At 48.5% G+C, this 18780-nt stretch overlaps 1 protein-coding gene across 16 annotated transcripts in view; it reads right to left on the reverse strand.

Annotated features, from left to right (window-relative positions):
- Positions 1-1113: 1113 nt before the first annotated feature.
- Dclk2 (doublecortin-like kinase 2) overlaps positions 1114-18780 on the reverse strand; it is a 129694-nt gene continuing 112027 nt past the window's right edge. For 4 of the 16 annotated variants that reach the window (XM_006232682.5, XM_006232681.5, XM_006232680.5 and 1 more), the window contains 6 exons: positions 14446-14579; positions 13991-14068; positions 8696-8792; positions 8112-8192; positions 6883-6999; positions 1114-2356 (listed from right to left, as the gene is read on the reverse strand). In XM_006232682.5, coding sequence (XP_006232744.1) covers positions 2171-2356; positions 6883-6999; positions 8112-8192; positions 8696-8792; positions 13991-14068; positions 14446-14579 — 693 coding nt within the window. In that variant the 3' untranslated portion in view covers positions 1114-2170. Of the gene's footprint in view, positions 7000-8111; positions 8193-8695; positions 8793-13986; positions 14069-14445; positions 14580-18780 lie in introns of those variants that run through there. The other 12 variants (XM_006232685.5, XM_006232684.5, NM_001195832.1 and 9 more) reach the window with 11 other exon arrangements.

Below are 18780 nucleotides of genomic sequence, written 5' to 3' on the forward strand. Positions count from 1 at the left end.
TGCTCTTCTCTAGGTTTCTAAGGGATCCTGCCCATCAGGAAAGGACTGTGAGGTAGAGCAGCTTCGTGGGCTTCGCCATCTCTGTCGGCCTCCCATGGGGACAGACGGGAAGTCACGTGCTGAACAAGAAGGGCTGCTGTTCCCTGGCACCGGTGGCCACTGCCCTGGCCACTGCCCTGGCCACACAGTCTTCAGCTCACACTGGGGGCACCGTGGCTGAAGAGAGGGAGGCAGCTGCAGTGGTCAGCAGCAGACGCCCTGCCCCACCTCCTGGCTCTTTTCCTTCCTATGTACTAGCTCTTCCCCTCAGTCAAAGACTGAAAACTCCTCCTCGGCACTGGAGCGATGGCTCCGAGGTGAGAGGTACTCACTGCTCTTCCAGAGGACAGTTTGGGTCTCAGCATCCAGGGCTGACAGCGCACAGCTGCTCAGAACTCCAGCTCGGATTTTCTGCCCTCCATGGACAAAGCATTTGCATCCATACAGATACACATATCATAACTAATAAACCTTTCTTTGAAAACCTCGTTCTTTAACCACATAGTAAAGAGACACACACCAAATGTCCTAAACCTGTATCTCAGTGTTCTTGAAAACATCTTCCTTCTGGCTCTGCCATAGCTGTGGGGCTCTGGCTGGCCCATCAGCTGTCCCGTTCCCTGGGCAACATGAACCAAGAGATCTAGAACCTGGTCAGTGGTTTCAAGCTGGAGAGTTGTCAAACTCTGAGGAAATGACATACATGGCTCTGGGTAACTGAAGCCACAAGTGAGCAATGTCACAAGCAGAAAGAACCTTACAGGGAAACTTGTAACTCTCAAGACACAGAAAAGCAGGACCTCGGCCAGGACAGACTGACAGAGCTGTTCAGCCACACTCTTAGATCCTATTACCGTTCCTCAGCTCTCCCTCTGAAAAGCCTGCTTGTTTTGATGCGCTGGTCACAAGGTCCAGCACCTGTGACCACATACACTTCAGCCAAGGCATGGGTCCATGTGCTCTTCCACTAGTGGCCCCAGACTCTGGCCCATGAGGGTCTGGACCAAGGACTGGTCCGCTGATCACAATCACTCTCCATAACAACCACACAGAAACTTCACCCACCCCAGTGGCTTTTCTGAAGAGGAAGGGTTTATTGCAGGTTGGGGATACCTGGAGAAGGCAAAACCTAACAGTGAGAGTGAACTGCGGGGTCCACCCGTTTCGAAGACAAGCAAGTAAAACAAATACAGTTATATGTACAATTATTAAAAAGAGTGGGGTGGTGGAAAACAGGAAAAACTGCCAGCAGCCTTCCAGAAGATTGGTCACAGGACATTCAAGGAGCACCATGCGCCCCAGTCCCCGCTGGGTCTCAGCAGACCTGCAGCAAATGGCTTTCTGCCTGCTCGTGACAAAGAGCAGAGGTGAGAGGAGACCCTGGTGATGACACAGCAGAGCTGACCCTGCTCTGCCAAGAGCTGCTGCACATTCCACAGCCCACAGGCCAACTCCATTAGCATTTCCTAAAACACACATAGGGGAAGTCAGGGGAAACTGAGGGCATGTCTGCTAGGTCTGTGAGCCCTGCACCCTGCGGGAGGGGATCTGCTTCCTGAGGCATCAGAATGCAGTTCCCAAAGTCAGGAATCCCAGAGGCAGCTGCTGACCCTCTCAAGGACTCACTTCTATTCAGAAGTCAAGTGCCTCAAACCCACTAAGTAGAGGAAGAGACCATGTTGCCTCTCACAGAACGGATAGTTGTGTCCTGAGGGAGCACTTGGGAGCGTCCTTCGATAAGGAGAATCCTAATTCATCCAATGCATTTCTATAAAAACGATGTAGTTCCAGATGAAGTTGCACACTCTCTGGGGAAAGCGGCCAAGTGTCTACTGGACTAAAACACAGATGATTTAAAACAAGTCACTCCAAATCTGTCCCCATGACTGGCACAGCTTGCTTGACACAGCCAGTAACTAGAAAGGGCAGAGCCCAAAGTGCATGAGGCCATGCTGCACACTGGCTCCAGGACGCCTCAGTTCTGTTCTCAGGCAGCGACTGAACATGCCAACAAACTGTCAAAGCAGCAGTCAGGAGAGAAGGGCTCTTTCAGTGAGGAGGTGATGGGGCCTGGTGAGGAGCGGCCTTCCTGGCACGGTGAGAGAGCGGCTTTGGCCTGTGGACACACAGTTCAGTCTCGATGGCGACGCCAGGTCCCGGCAGGATCACAGCCAGAGGTGGCTGGAGGACCAGGGGGCCTGGGAGACTCCGGTGGGGGCGGGGCCTCCCGGGCTGAGGTCTGCTCCCTGGATGATTTGCTGCTGTCCCGACAGTGCTTGCTGCAGAAAACCTGCCCCTCTTTATCTAGAGCCGTGTTCTGGGGAGAGAGCAGAGATAACACATCACCCAGGCCTGGCTCCATCACACTACCAGGATCAGAGAGCAAGACACAGCATGCACAGGACACAGAAACAGAAGAGGAGAAATAGGCCAGGCAGCCCTTCCTTATCCCAGCCTGTGCTGGTAGCAGGGGAGGAATGGTGGGACACACGGCTCTAGAACTATGCCAGCTGGGCCTACAAAGGTGGCTGCACCTGAATTTTGAGTGTCTTGCTTATACCCATACCCATCGCCAGTCTCCACCAGCTACACGAGCTTGGCTAGTACTCTTAGCTAAAGAAAGTTATTGCCCCAGGGATATGGTACTCAGCTGTCATAAGAATGCCCTTACATCCCAGGGCATATGCAATATGCCCAGGAATCCGCTGGGATAGTAGCAAACATATACATCCTCCATGGTGTCCTTGCCTGCCCCTCCCCCTACGAGAGACGCCTACACTCTGCTGTCTTCCTGGTCTTGTCTTCTTACCTCCTCGAGGGTGCAGAGGCCCCGAGAGGAAGGTACTCGCCTTCTGACCCATCCCGGGGTTACCCAGGCATGGAGCCTTCTTTGCCTCACTGGGCCTCATGTGCCCTGGGAGCCAGCAACTGCCATTTACTGGGTTCACGACAAATGGGGGGACTGCGGGTCTTGGGTACCACTTCAGCTATACGATGAAAGGACCGGGAGGCATTTTGTAGTCTAACTCCATAGGCTGAGGACTGTGCCAGTACAGATGAACTAACAAGTACACTAAAGGATGGAGAAAACTCGGGTGACGCTTCCCCAGTCTGACGGCTGGTGGCCTCCAGGCTGTGCTCCCCATAGCTCCTGGCAGTCTAAAGCTGAGCACCCATAACTTTCGGAGGACAGTTACTGGGGGAAGTGGGAAAAGCCTGCTCTGAAACTTAGCTCTGCTGCTGGTATCAGTCCGGACCACTCCACCCCAGCAACACTCTCAAGAGATAGAGCAAACACTCATTCCTACCACGGACTTCCTCCCAGTAAAGGAGAACCACACAGCCCGATTATTTCCCCTCTTCTCTTCTGGCCAAGAGAACACGAGCAGAGCATGCACGGCAGAGGGAAGGTCGCTCGCGGTGCAGTTAGTACGTACCATGGCCTTGGACCTAGTCAGGGGGAGCAATGCAGCAGCGGGAGAGGCAGGAGGGGAGAGAAGCAGGGACAGAAACTAGACTTACTTTCAACAGAAGCGACACGATTAACAGTCTTGTCTGTCTTAAATAAGGAAAGAACCCCAAGTCCCCGTCCATCCCCCCAAAGTAAGCAAAGAGCCTCTGGGTGGAAAAAAATTACCCTTTGACTAACATTTCTCCCTCTGTAAGAGCAAGGAAGGAGGTGTCTTTCTGGCTTTCTTGTCATTCCCTTCTCTGCCACAAGATGGCCCCCTTCTGGTTTCTGAGGTTTTTTTTCCCAGTCCCTCACTGGGAAAAAAGAAGCCACCTGGGGAATACACTGCCCTTCATCAGCTCACTAAGCATTGTGCTGGAAACTCAGTAAAAGCTGAAGTGCGACCCAGAGCGATCAGCCTCTCTGAAACTCTTTCTGATATGATCGTGTCGTTATCCTGGAGGCTAGATAAAACGGCAGCTCTGGACAAAGCCCTGAAACCTCATGGAGATACTCATCCCCTGCTTTCACTTGCAGGAAGATGCCCTTCGCCTATGTAAACAGAGCTGCCGTCCCGCTCCTGACACGCTAAGTCTAGCACAGAGCTCCCCAAAGGCGTGCTGGGCTGGGCTGGCCAGGAGGTCAGTGGGTTCAGAGGACCCGCAGTACCAGCAGGAAGCTGAGGCCTGAGGCTGAGACAAAGCATGCAGCTGGAAGAGAGGCTGAAAGTTAGGTGTGGCTGTCATGAGCACAGCGTGCTGAGTACCGGGATGCGCTTCAGGATCTCCCATAGTCTCAACTGGGGAGAGAACAGAACTCTGAAGTGTCTCTCAAACTGTCAAATCAAACTGTCAAACGAAATGCAGACAACAGTGTCACTTTAGTGTCTTTCCCCTTTCTGAGTCAGCCCCGCCCTAGCATACTATCCACTGGGGCCTCGGGCACCTGCTTTGGGGAGAATGCTGAGGTGACAGGAGACAGAAGGACCTCATCCTTAAATATGCACACCGATCAATAACCGTTCAGCTACAAAAACACACCTACTCTTCTGCTACCGAGACCATATATTTAGGAATGACAAACTCATGCCAGAGACAGGCATTTTGTAGTTCTTTTAAATATGAAAACAATTCAAAACTGTTCTCAGTTGTACAGTTATGATACATATGACACGGGGCCCAGAAGTGTGTCACAAGTCCTACCCAGCAGCCACACATAGGCCCAGCCCTGACTTGGGGAAGGATAAGCAAGAAGCTGTTTGCTACTTTTAAGGCCAAGTCAAAATTTGGCCAGCTGCCTTTTGAGCCATTGAGAAACAGAGACTGCCAGAAACAAGTCCCAGGAATATGTCCAGTAGATTCTCAAGGCAGTGAGACCACTGGCAGGTCCTAGTGCTCACAATCTGCAAACTTAGGCAGAGAATGTGGTTAGCTGGATGTCACCGACGTGTGCCAGGTAGCTCCTGCATATATGTCAACACAGTGTTTATACAGTCGCCTTCTTAAGGTTTGTTCAGTCTCAGGCACACTCCGTTAAAACTCAAGGGTTTGACATCCGACTAGCTCCACTAGCAAGGGGAAGACGCTATCTGTACGTGGTGATAGGTCCTCTGAGGTATTATCCACAACACAGCTTACACTGGGCCCTAGGGAACACTGTCAATCATTCTAGACCCTCAGCGGAGGTGGTCAGCGGGCAGAGAGCAGGCCTGATGGCCATTAACTCCAGTGACCCACTGGATAAAGTCTCGTAAGTGCCGGACACAGGGCTGCAAAACTTACAAGTCTTGGAAGATTGGAAAGCTAATGGACAGAAGATAGAAGTTCTGACGCCATCAAATCTCTTCAAGTCTTTACTAGACGCTGAATATATATTTGGGGAGGTTATTGGGGCACACGCACATGCTGAGTGCACACACAGTCCCTGAGCTGCAACCTTTGCACAAAGGCAGACTCTTAATGGTTTCTTCTCCCACTTCCACAGAAGAGGCCTACAACACCGTGCATGGTGCACACGCGCACTGCTTCTGCTCACGGGCTGGGTCTTCAGAGAACCCCTGGGAAGTGTCCTCCTGGTGTGGGCTTCAGGGGACGGAAGCCATGATTCTGTGACAGCTCGGCCTTTCTCCGGTTTTCAGAAAAACGTTGCTACAGTGGTAGGAAAAGCCCCAACTCCGGCCTTCCTGTGTTCATCAAGGAGCACCCCAAAGTCCTACAAGGGAGCGCAAAGCCCAGCTTGTGCACTCAAGCTGTGTGGGGAGGAAACTGAGCAGGGAAGTCTAGAGGGCAATGGGAGGGGCCTACCAAATGAACCCGTGGAGGGAGGGAACAGATCATAGATAGCAGGGACCAGGAATGGGGCAGGTGCTTAACCCATAGCAGAAGATTTGTGTCCCTACAGGGTGTGTGCACTCTGTGGCTTCCTGGACTGCCACATTTTCCTGACATTCCTAGACCACGCTGTGCAGTGAGAATGAGTCCACTTCCCTGTAGCGTAGGGAGGAATACTGAGAACCTCTCCTGAGGAGCAAGAGGCAGCTCTGGAAGCAAATGACAGAGCTGCAGGGATGGCCTATCTCAGGCACCTGCCCCTTGGAGAGGCAAGTTCCCAACATCCACGCCCCTGGCCCTATGTCTGCTGTGGGTGGGCAGGAGGACAGTGGCACCGCTGGCTGTTGGAGACCTGGGCTGACTAGCAGGTGGGAGATACTAAGAGCAGCTCCCTGACATCAGTGACCTCACTGGGGTTTATTTTTCTGTCCTGTACTTTCTTTTGGCTCTCCTTAATGCTACTTTTTATTTTTTGTGTTTAAATATTCAGACTCATGACCTTACGTATTTTGGAAGAAGTACAAAAATATCATTACTACTTTTAAAATAAAACTCTAACCATGAAAAACAGTCTGCGTTTTTTTTTTTTAAATACTTCTATGGGTTTAAAAACACACCAACTATTTTTATTTTAACCAAACAATCTTTAAAAGGTGAAATTTGTTAACTTGGCTGTTTCCTATCCTGAGCACAAAAGCAATCACACGTCAGTCAGAGGCAGGGCCTTATTTCCTGACACTGCCCATGCTGTCGGCTGCGATCTCTCCCTAGATGTAACTGCAGCTATGAGAGGTGAGGCAAGCCCCAGCCTGAGCCCCCTGTCACCTGCCTATCACTGCGGTTCTGTGTCTTCCACCACAGCCCCTAGCTGCCATGCAGAGTCTAGGGAACAGGGCCAAAAGCACCCTTCACATGCCAGTCAATGCTCCCGTGGAAACAGAACATGGAAGGCACCTGCTTCCATGAGCAGAACCCTGCCTGTCTAGCTCAGAACACAACTCCAGCTCAGCAGCCAGGCCAGATGCCCCCAGCTCTCCGGGGCAGAGCTCTGCATCCACTTACCATGATAACGGAGACCCCAGTGGTGGTGCTGTTCTGTTTGGGGAGCGCATTATTAAAGTGCTGTTTTAGTTTACCTGTAACCTCGGCTTGCATATTATTCTCCTGGGATGCATCATCCTGCAGAAAAGAACCAAACACAGTGATTCCACATCCTCAGCTTCAACTGCTCATTGTTACCCCCACCAGCAACCTAGTGATGTCGTCCTAAAGAGGCTCAGCCACAAGAACAGAAGTTCAGTTCTTTCCAACATAATTGTTGTCACTATGTAGAGCCATGAAAGAGCACGGGACCAGCATGCATGAGACCCTGGATTCCATCCGCAGCGCGGCAGAGACACGGAATTCCCCAGCACCATGCCTCAAGCCTTCAGGCAGACACTCCTCTGGGCGGCACTGTTTAGGGTTCTCAGGTCCTCTCCCAAGGCATGTACAACGCAAGTCATCCCATGGAAACATAAAAACTAAGAGTGTATCATTTTCATGAAGAATTGATGTGTGCTGTGCCACCTTGCTGTAGCTCTGGTTACGTGGCAGACTGAGGAGGGAACGCAGCTTGAGCCCATTTCTTAAGTTAAAACAAAACAAAACTGTCGAGAGAACGTGCTGCATGCTCAGGCTCAAGCTCCATCCCCAGGACAACAGGCGTTCAGCTGATGGTCCTTTTGGGTCACCAAGGGATGTGGTGTCTCCTCTACTTGTGTCTCAGCCCAGGGAAGCAGTCTGAAAAGTGGAGGGGTACAGCGGTCCAGCCCTGTGGCTAATTAACCCCGTGTACGGGACTTGCCTTCTAAGGTCACCTTTTGCCCACAGAGAACATGTGATTAGTACCACACCCTCTCTGCTACCTCTGGAAGAGAATACCTCTCCTTCCAGTCCACAGGACTGACTGCCGTGTGGACAGAGAGGTCACAATCTCACATTCATCTCTGAGTAAAACACAAACCCCAAAACTACAACAAAGTCATGGAATGGGTCCTTAAAGAGAATCACGGCCAACCCCACTTTGCAGATGAGTAAACTGAGGTCCAGCAAGGGGCAGACTATCTACTAAGCAGATGGGGGCCGGGGAGAGACTCCAGTATCAGCCATCTTCTTCCATGAGACTTGATCATTAGGATAGACATTTTACCTGTCATAGAGTTCGAATGTACAATTGTGTGTGTGCAAAAAAGCATGCTGCTGACCACACAACATAAACGCATCCATTCCCTGGGAATGTGGGTACTTACTGACACCCAGGGGTGACTCAGAATTTCTCCCGCAGTACAGCGAGCTTCAACGTTTACCTGAAGCATTTGACTGATTAACTCCTACAAAGGGGAGAAAGAGGAGGGGGAGACCACAGAGGAAGAGAAAGAGGGTGATTCCAGCATAAATACAGAAATCAAAAGCCAACACAGCAGCTCAGCCACTGGGGCATGGAGCCCACCACCCACACGGTCAGCACTTATGAGACAGGCAGATCCACTGCCTGTGTGTGCCCAGTGCCGGGACTGCGGCATCCCCTCCAATCAGAGCAATTAGACTTCGTCATCTAAGACTTCGGGTCTCTATCCTCACTCCACGGCACACTGCGGTACTCTCCAATTTCATCACTTATGTTTACAGAGATTAAAACAGCAGTGGAGGGAGGGAATTGTGGTCCAGATCTCAAAGTCTAGTTAGGGACTCCAGAGACCTACACTACAGTACACTACATAAACTTACAGAAAGCGACACATTAGAAGTCAAGTGTCAGGAGCCCCACGCTGTAGGCTGCTACAGCCCACATGCAGGACCCCACAGTGCATTCAGGAAGAATCCCACACCCCACCTTGGCAGAGTCTGTAATGTTGTCCCAGTAGGGAGCTGGAAACTCCAGCTTTCCGGCCAAGATCTGGTCAAAGAGATCCTCCTGGAGGTTGTTCTCACTAGAGAGAAAGGAACAGAGAACAGAGTCACAGAGAGTGTCTGGGCTCCAGGAAGGAGTAGAGGCTTTTTTGGGCATGTCACTGCTCAGTTGTGTGTCACAGCTGCCTGGTGACAACAGGATTTTCCTTGTAGACAATGAGCCACAGGACGTTTCCTAGGCCTGAGAACCGAAGACAGAAAACGAGTCAAGGAGAGTTTCGGTTTAGGAAGTTGAAAAAGGTGGTATGCATGGTATGGATGGCTACAGACTTAATGCCTCAGAAAAAAGCTCGTAAATGCTCAAAATGAAAGCCAGGTGTTGGGGCCTGTTCCTACAGAACTGCACACCTGGAGAGGTAAGGCAAGCTTATCACTTGAGCATAAGACCAACCAAGGCAATATAGCCAAAGCCCATCTCAGGGAGGAGAAAATATACACATACAATATATACACACATACACACACACACATACACATGTATACATATTCACATACATATATACACACAGACATGCATGCACATACACACAGACATATGTATATATATATACATATAAACACATATACACATACATGCACACACACATATATGTATATATGTATATATACACAATGCATGCACATGTGTATACATTTATGTAATCATATATAATATATATTTAGCTCTCTAAATATGTATATATTTATATCACAAGCAAATCAGAAATCACAAATCATGAAACCCTCGGGAAGGCTGGTCATATCACCATCGCCCAAGTGTAGAACAGAAGCCATCTATGCAACCTTTATTTCTTCCTTCATAGGAAGATTTCTATGGAATCTTCTACTTTTTTACTGAAAATCATACAAAGTTCAGAACCTAGGTTTTAAAAAAATCCATGACATAATTTGCTCCCCACCACAACCCAACTTTCCTTGGTGCTCGGTCTCAGAAAGCGAATGCTTCCAAAGACGCCAGCTAGGCTTGCTCAGTCACGGAAAGCGCTTGGATGTTCTCGAGTGGGCGTCTCCCAACCTGAGCTGCTTGGCCTTCCCCAAACACACATGTGGCGTCTAATGGATCCGTGGCTCTCAGTGTGGAAACAGGGAAGGAAAGGGTCTGGATGTGGTATGTCCCCATGTGTGGTGAACACAGGAATAGAAACAGGAACCACCACAGGCCCCCACCAAAAACTCAGAATACGCTGTGAGATCAAAATTAAAATCCAGAAGCACAAGTCAGCAATTACCTGTGAAGACTGCTAATTTCTTAGAATTTTTCCACCAAGCCTTTGGGGTTCTGATTTCCACCTTCTCAAAGGGGACTTGGAAGCAGTGTCTAGGGACAATCGCTACGACTCTCAGATGACATGGCTGCCTGCTATACTCAAGGGAAGCTTTTGTGAGACTTCTGCTTTGGCCATGCCAATGGCCAAGAGTATATTGAGGAGCAGGGGCCAGGTGGGACAACCAGGCAAGGCAGAGGTCACCGTTGCACACCTGGAAAGATGGTTTCTCTCCTCTGCACTGCTGTGATCAGCTCAGTGCTCCTTCAAACGGAGTGGGAGCTACACAGAAGAACAAGGTGGGGTTTTACAGAAGCCTTTAGAAGTGAGAGCTTACAGAACTGATGCTGTCAGAAGAACACATACATAAGCGACTCTCAAGAGTGCCCCTACTACTCCATCCCTCTCCCCGATGTCCTCCTGGAGTCACAGGTAGCTTACACTGATTTGATCATTCGGCCAACACAGATCTAAATGCTGGAGTCCATCCACAACAGCCTTTTACAACAGTCCATGGACTCTGAGCAAAAAGGACCCCAGAGGGTTAATCAGATAGAATGAGACTCCGGAGATCAACGCTGTCAAATGTCCAGAGCTAAGTACCCAGTGGAAGAACAGCCCCTGCAGACAATCCATTCCTTCCTGGTAGTCAGGTACAGACAGCTAATCTGCCTGAACCCACAATGGATTTATCATGACATTTATACTACAAGGTCTGCTGGGGGTGCTTTTTTATTGTAAAACAATATATCCCTTAGATGACGGGGCCATGGGTGTAAAACAGCCCATTAAGAAAAAACAGTCTCTCTTTCAGTGACAGATGATGAAAGGTTCAGGAAGGACACCTGATAAGGTCAGTTAGCTATTTCACACACAGCCCTCATAGATGAGCGCATGACAGAGAGACCTGGGAGGTGGGAGGTTAAAAGGGATGGACCAGGAATCTCAGAACAACCTTACAAATGCTTCAGTCAGTGGCTGTGGCATCTCTCTGTCTTGGGAAAACTTCGGGTATCTCTGGAAACCAATCTGTGTAAAAGCTGACTCTGATGTTGAGGAGGAGAGGGGCAAAGGAGCTCAAGAAGTAAGAACAAACAAGCAAACAAAAGGAGAGCAAGCCAGAGCTAAAACCCAAAGACGCTGAGAGAAGAAAGACGGCCATTAGAAAAGGGGAAGCAGTAAATTCCCAATAACAATTTCAGTTCAAAAGCTTTCAGCTGAACAAATACTTTGTAAAAGACAAAGCACTTTGAAGAACTTGTTTAAAGAACTTGAATATGTATTATAAAAATAAATAGTTGCTTTTATTTTATTTGTTGATACAGGGTCTCATGCAGCCCAGCATGGCTTCAAACTTGCTACAAAGTCAAGGACGGCTTTGAACTTCCTGTCTCCCTTGATCCCATGTCCTATATGCTAGCATTATAACAAGAGCTGCCGTGCTGGGTTTTTTTAATGCTGAGGATTGAACCAAGAACTCTACCAACCAAGTGCGCTCCCTCCCAGCCCTACTGTCACAATTATGCCATCCATTCTAGGCAATAATCATTTAAGCCATCACACCCTTCATTCCCCACAACATGCTTTTATATTGGCAGTTGGGTTGTAAGATCTCTAACTTGTCTGTGCTGCAGAGATGTTGAAGAGGTGTTTCACGCCAACATCATTCAGTAGCGCGAAGAGGAAAAACATGTTCCTGCAATGTAAAAGTGGGACAGCCAAGGATTTCTGACCCGAGACAGCCCCCTCAGAATGCTGTGGGCAGCTCTTGTCAGGCCGAGTCACCTCTCCATTTCATGAGGCTGATGCTGCCCTGGGTGACATCCAACTAGACCCTCACCTGGGACAGTAAAAAGGCTGCTCTCCCTGGCTGCACACTACAGACACTAGAGGGAGTGGTGAGTATACCTTCCCTAATGCTGACCCTGCAAACCCCTTTCCCTTGATCTCAAGTTTGGTAAGTCATGAAGAATTCCAGGTCAACTGGTACAGTTATCACCTGTTAGTAAAACACATCGTCCTTCTACATTTGACTACCCCTCCCAAAAAATAAACCATCACCCCCAAACCAGCCCAGGGCCCGAGTCACTGTAAAAAAAAGAACACAAATTACCCACCCTCTACTTCTTCCCTTCTATACTGTGCAGTGGAGTCCTTTAATCGATTTCTCCACATTCACTCTATGCTTACCCATGTCTGAGCGAGCCAATCATGCATACCCAACCAGTAGCTCCTGGTCATTAGCCTTTGTGTTCCATGTCTCTACCACCCAAGCTCTTCAAAAGCAGACTAAACATTTCTGTGTCATTCTGTGCACAGCAATGATCAATAATCAATTAAAAAAAAAAACCTATTGAACTGGAACTGAGAATGTGAGAATTAAACTTTCTAACTTTTTCCAGGAAGTTTTCGTAGCAAACTGTTTGGAGAGAAAGGATAAGGTATTTTTCCTTCACTGACCCAATACGACACTAAACACAACTACACCCTCCTCAAAACTCCTTCTAGGGAAGCCGAATCCTCACTTGCAAGGCATTACGAGGGGGGCTTTTGGGAGACAGCCAGAGTTCTGAGAGCAGAGCCGTCATCAATAGAACTGTGGCGTCTTTGGGCGTCTGTCCCAGAGGGGACAGAGAGGTCAGTGGTAGAGCCCTTGCCTAGCAGGAAGCCTTGAGTTGAACCCCCAAAGTCATTAAAAGGAGATAAGACACTTAGAAATTCCTAGAGGTTGCCCTTTCTTTCTGCTGTGTGAAGCTCACAGAGAAGATGGCTGTGCACTGACCACGAAGTGGGCCCTCCCCGGACGTCAAGCCTGCTGGTACTCTGCTCTTGAACCTCCCACCTCCATCACTGTGAGAATAAGTTTCCAGTCTTAATGAGCCACATAGTCTCTGGCAGTTCCTTACAGCAGCCAAAATGGACTGCAACCATGGCGCTAAGGACGTGCTTGTGAACTACTGCCATCACTTGGAACACCGCGTTCGCTGTTCACCAAATAGGATGAAGGAGGCCGTGGAAATACCCAAAGCAGAGGAGACGAAACAGATCAAAAGAAGAGCTGCAGCCATTGTGGCTGGCTCAGCCCTGGACCAACGGCTGGGCTGGGCAGCCGCAAGCATTTCCAAGGCTGGCTGTGCTCACCTCTGTCCCATTAGGTCAGCACGCAGCTGCCAAGTGTCAGCTGTCTGTTTCCAGGCCAGCTGATGCCAAATTTTCTACACTTCACTTCTCGGGTAATAAATGCTACACCAAGGACCAAAACTACCATAGAGCGCTCTTTCTTGGTTTATAAGATGGGAGCTGGGTGATTGAGAAACTTCACATCAAAATTGAGTAGTTTAAAATGCTGCTCTCGGATCAAGTAACCGTGGTGCGTATACCGAGAACTTCCAAAGGTACACCGAATGATTCAGGGTTCTACATATGGATCTTTAAATTCCACCCTTCCTCAAAATGATTCAGAAGCTGCAAAGTCTAGTCTAGTGCCTACCAGGCACATACTTCATGGAGCCATGGCCCTCAGGCTCATACACAAAGCAAAGACCTCACGCCTGAGGTATGGTCAGGCTAGGGACAGCTCAGGCAGAGTGTGCACAGACCCTGTGTTCAAGCTCCCATAGGGAGGGGGGGAGGGAAGGAAGGGAGGGAGGGAGGGGGAAAGGGAGGGAGGGGGGAAGGAAGGGAGGGAGGAAAGAAGGGAAGGAAGGAGGGAGGGGGAGAGGGAGGGGGGGGAGGGGATTGAAAGGGAGGGAGGGAAAGATAAGAAAACAAAAAACAAAGACAAAAATCAAAACGCCAAAGAAAAACCTTGAGTTTTCACCAGTAGGCTGTAAATTAAGACAAATAGCGAAAGGTGTATTTATATAATCTTAAACTGGTAATTTATTCACTAGCTTAGGGTCCTTTCTGCCAAGAGTTAAGTGTCAGAGAATTTATGCTTCAAATACAGTTACCTCCGGAACGGTGGGAATCCACAGAGAAGAATGTACGTAATCACACCAGCTGCCCAAACATCCACCTTCAGGCCGTAACTGGAACAGAGTGAGGGAGAGCAGGTAATGGCGGGTTTGAGCTTGTACCACACTGCTGAAGTGCTGTCTTTGATGGGACCACACCTTCAAAGGAGGAGCTGTCCTCTGAAAGGCCATGTGCTTTCTCTCCATCTGACCGCTACCAGTGACCGCCTCCCACCCCACAGCCTCACCATCCCAACCCCCAACCCTGACCCAAGGTCAGAAGTACAGGCCAGATAAGAGCAAACTACTCCTGGAGTCAAGCTCACACGTGGGTCACATCTCTCTGCTCCCCAGTCTTCCTCCCCAGGATCCCTGGACACAAAGCAACAGTGACAACTGTGTGTGCCTTTGTCACCGTGTCAGAGCGTGCCCAGAGACACGCAGACTCTCACCCTGTTTCAGCAATGATCTCGGGTGCCACGTAAGTTGGGGTGCCACAGACTGTGTACAACGGGCCTTCAACCACCGTCGCCAGCCCAAAGTCTCCCAGCTTCAGCGACTTGGTTCCGTCTGGGTATTCGCACACCTGGAACAGAAAACCGTCAACAATCATCAGTTTGTGTGGCTGTTGTTTCGGGTTTTTTTTTTCCTCCCCTTAAACAGTTGTGAGAGGGACCTTGGAATTAGGCGGGAAAGACACACCACTGACTTTTAAAACTTTTTAAAGAAAGTTTTTCTGATAAGAGAACCATAGCTGTAAAGGCCTCAGAGACTTCTGCTCAACTGTGTGAACCTGGAAAGAACCATTTTCTATCTTTGCAGGAAGTGCCTTCCCTCAGATGCTGACAAACCCCCACACTTGCTTACATAAGCTGCTAGTTCAAATGGCTGCTGGCATGGCAGTCAAGAGACCCCAAAGCCAGTGAGTAAGAAATTAACCTGTATTCAGTGCTCAATGTGGAGCACCCAAAGAGAGGGCGTTGGTTAAACGTAAGTACCAGGGGCCTCTGAGAGACTTGTCTGCTTTATCGGGGCCTGCACACTTGCTTTCTGGGCAGCCAGTGAAATGAGCTGTGTGTGTTCTACAGCCCAAGTGGTGCTGAGGACTGAACTCAGTGCCTTGGTTAAGCTAACCAGCCCCACCATTGAGATGTACCCTGAAGCTAAAACATAAATACTGCAGAGAAAAGAAAGCCCCAGAGGCCAAAAACAAAACAAAAAACAAAAACAAAAAACCAAACCACTTTGGACTCAGACAATGTTCCTAAATAGGAACGTCACCTGATAAATCTACAACTAAGGAGACATCGGAAAGGAAGAGGAAGACCCGGACATTATGGCGCAGGCTGTCAATACCTGCATGTAGTATGTTTAAGCACAGAATCAACCAAATGGTTAACAGAATGGTGGCTAAGGAAATTATGGTACACACCTAGAATAAAATGCTATATGGCTGATAGTGAGATCTTTCCAATAAATATTTACACCATGAGAGTTATTGACGCCCACTGAATTATATAGTATTGAAAAACTACTATACAGGTAAAATTCTACATGAACTACAGAGCCCTAGCCTTAACAAGCCTCCACTGAGTTACTCCGACCACTGCAGACATATCCATGTGCTTACAATGACCACATGACTGACAAGGATTTACCTTGTATCCAAGCACACTTTCCTTAAGAGATAAAAGCCAAGACATAACATCACAAGCAGACAGTTTTGGAAGCCAATGAGCACAGACACAACCAGCTGGGGATTGGCTCTGTGATAAACAAACTTGCCAAAGTAGACTCTCTCGTGTGTCCATCTGAAAGCACCCAACTTCAGAGAAAAATAGCTGCCCAGACCAAATCAGCATGCGAGACTCTACTTCTGTATTTTAAACACAGCTTGTTTTTCCCTGTGTTCTACTACCGAGCTGGACTTGTATTTCAACCACACACACTTTAGAAGGGAAATATTTAGAAAGTGATGTTTTGTCAACATAAGCAGGGACTAGCATCTGCCACAGAGGGAAGCGACTTATGCAGTCACTGACAGAGAGCAGAGAGACCCCGGGGCTCCCTGTGACACGATGCCAAGCTTTATGGTGTTGAGGAGGACCTGTGATAGCCCACTACCCTTTCCTGCTTCTCCGTTACGGAACACTTTTTCCTTTGGGACATTACAGTGTCCTCCATGTTTACACATAGCACACACACATCTTCACGGCTTTAGAGAGTCATGGCGGTAGTAGTGAGGATCCTGAACCCCTCTAAGGTATTTGTCATTTTGTGTCAACCCCACCAGACAGCAGAAACACACCCACATATACAAATGATCTAGCTTGGAACCTCAGAGTCGAGATTCTTAGTCATGCCACAAGGACTGCTTTCCATCCACAGTGTTTAATTGTTAGTGAGAACAATCTAGTATAATTACAGTTAGGACTTATGGGGCATTTACCAAAACCCAAGCATTAGAACAAATTCTGAGCAACTGTGGTGATCAGAGCATTTATAAGAACAATTCCCTAAGTGTGTGTATCATGAGTCAATGCACGAGTCATTAGATACTGTTTTTATAAAAACTGTGCTTATTTAAATGCTCCATTTAGAGATGTGTGGAGTGCTGGGAGGCTGTTGTCAGAAGCCACATTTCTATATCCCCTACAGAACTCCAGAGAGAGATGCAGATGTACAGACTGAAAGGCGGGGGGCAGCCTACAGTTGAGACTTGTTGGGATTCCATGAAAGTACGGCTTAGGTAGAAGTGGGAAATAGTGCTTTAGCCGAATCATCTCCTCCCAATACAGAAGAAAATATTCAACATGTTAATAACCTTTAAATCTTAACTGGGGGTTCTTTCCAAATCTATGAAAAAATTAAACGCCGAGGTGTATCTGCACGGCAGAGACACAGGAGGCCCTGCTTTACGTAACTGACTGTGCAGCTGGGGTAGGGGTCAGAGGTGAGAGGCCGCTCACCCTGCACAAGGCCTGGCAAAGAGAAAAGGAGGGAAAATGACTGTCAGAGACAAATGAAGCTCGTTCCCAAGGCTTCCTGACAGTTACCGATACCTCAGGAACTTTTCAAAGCTACACATTCTCTCGAGCGCATCATTAGCCTTCGACTGGGACCACACTGGCCGACAGAAAAAGAAATGCTACCTGTATTTTGCGGGCAAGGAAAGAGAGGCTCACAGAACTCAGCTTAAGCTACCCCAAGCAGGCTTTGCAGCCAAGAACCCTTGTTGTCTCACTAAACCTGCAATAGGTTCTGCAGCTAAACGAAGCCAAAACTCCAGTAGCCTCGCTGCAGAGTCTGAATGAATTTAGACAACTGTGAAAACCCCAGTCCTGCCTCATACAAATGGCCCACCTCACACTGAGATGCTCTGTGGAGTAGCTGGCAGAATGCAAAACTGAAAAGTGTGAGGGAATCCCTCATGCTCTCTAAATAAAACGCCAGCACAATGATTTAGAAGGACATCAACCACAAGAAGCCCAACCTCTTCTCTCCTCTGTCCCCGAACTCCTGGAAACACTGAATTTATCACTAGTCTCCATACTTAAGTATGACAGGGCACCGCCGGGCTGTAACTCACAGCACTAACGGCCACCTCCATGCTCCCTGACACAGCGACCCATACATCTGCTTTGGCACGGTTTTAAGTTATGATACCAGGCGAGGGGATGCAAATCGGATGTCAGAAGGCCCTGCTGTTTAAAAACTGCATTAGTTCCCAGACAGGAAGAAAGCAGAGCTGTGAAGGGCACTTGCTGCTAGTGCCCCAGCAGCACGGTCTCCTCGGTGCACTGCCAACCAGCTGACTGAATCTGGGGAGATACATGTGGTTGGAGCCTCCATAGCTGGCACATGTGCTGCTCAGAGATGCACACGATGCTAGGGTCATTTCTGGAGCCTGACCCGCAGCCTTAGCACCATATACTCCTAAAAATGTCTGGAACCAAGCACGGGTGACACACACATCTAAAGTTCTCTCCTCCCAAGAAGCGAAGATAGGATAATCTCTTAAGCTCAAAGCCAGAATTCAGAATTCAATGCTAGCCTTGCGAACACAGTGCGTCATGATCTTAATAATAATAATAAGAAGAAGAACAATGATGATGATGAGGATGATAAAAAAATAATACTCAGAAACAATGTCTTACACTTTAGAATATACCATAGTGAAGTATCTTAGGGAATAATTCATTCATGTTTCACGTACACTTTAAACACATAGCCTGAAGACAACTTCATGCAGTGTTTTGCAATTATTTTGTGTATAAAATGACATTTCACAGTATGAATTTTCCACTGGGTGGGCATGCTGGCACACAAAACATCTCTTTTGATTTTTAGACAGGATCTCACTTAGTAACCCAGGCTGGCCTCAAACTCAGACATGGGACATTTATTACAGACATGGGACACCACACCTAACTCTCAACGTTTCTGGATGTGTCTGAATTTCAGATTAGGGTTTTATGGATGCCAAACCTGTGTAAATCTCTCAAGGCAGAAGAAAGTAAGAACTCTGCCTTTCTCTGGTACCCAGGCAGGGTCCGTATGGCACTGCTCTTAGTTTCTCTCACAAAGGAAAATGTCCTTAAATTCCTTGCAGCAAGAATATTTAGGTAGATGGCAGCAATCCCGACTACTTCCAGACAAACTGCATGGCAACAGAGGGGACCTGATGGCACTATGTCATAAACTGCAGAGGACCTAGGAGCTTCTGCTGGCCACTCAGCCGTGAGAAGCCCTGAGGACCTAGGAGCTTCTGCTGGCCGCTCAGCCGT

Source organism: Rattus norvegicus, chromosome 2 (genome assembly GCF_036323735.1).
Source record: "Rattus norvegicus strain BN/NHsdMcwi chromosome 2, GRCr8, whole genome shotgun sequence".
NCBI classification, from domain to species: Eukaryota; Metazoa; Chordata; class Mammalia; order Rodentia; family Muridae; genus Rattus; species Rattus norvegicus.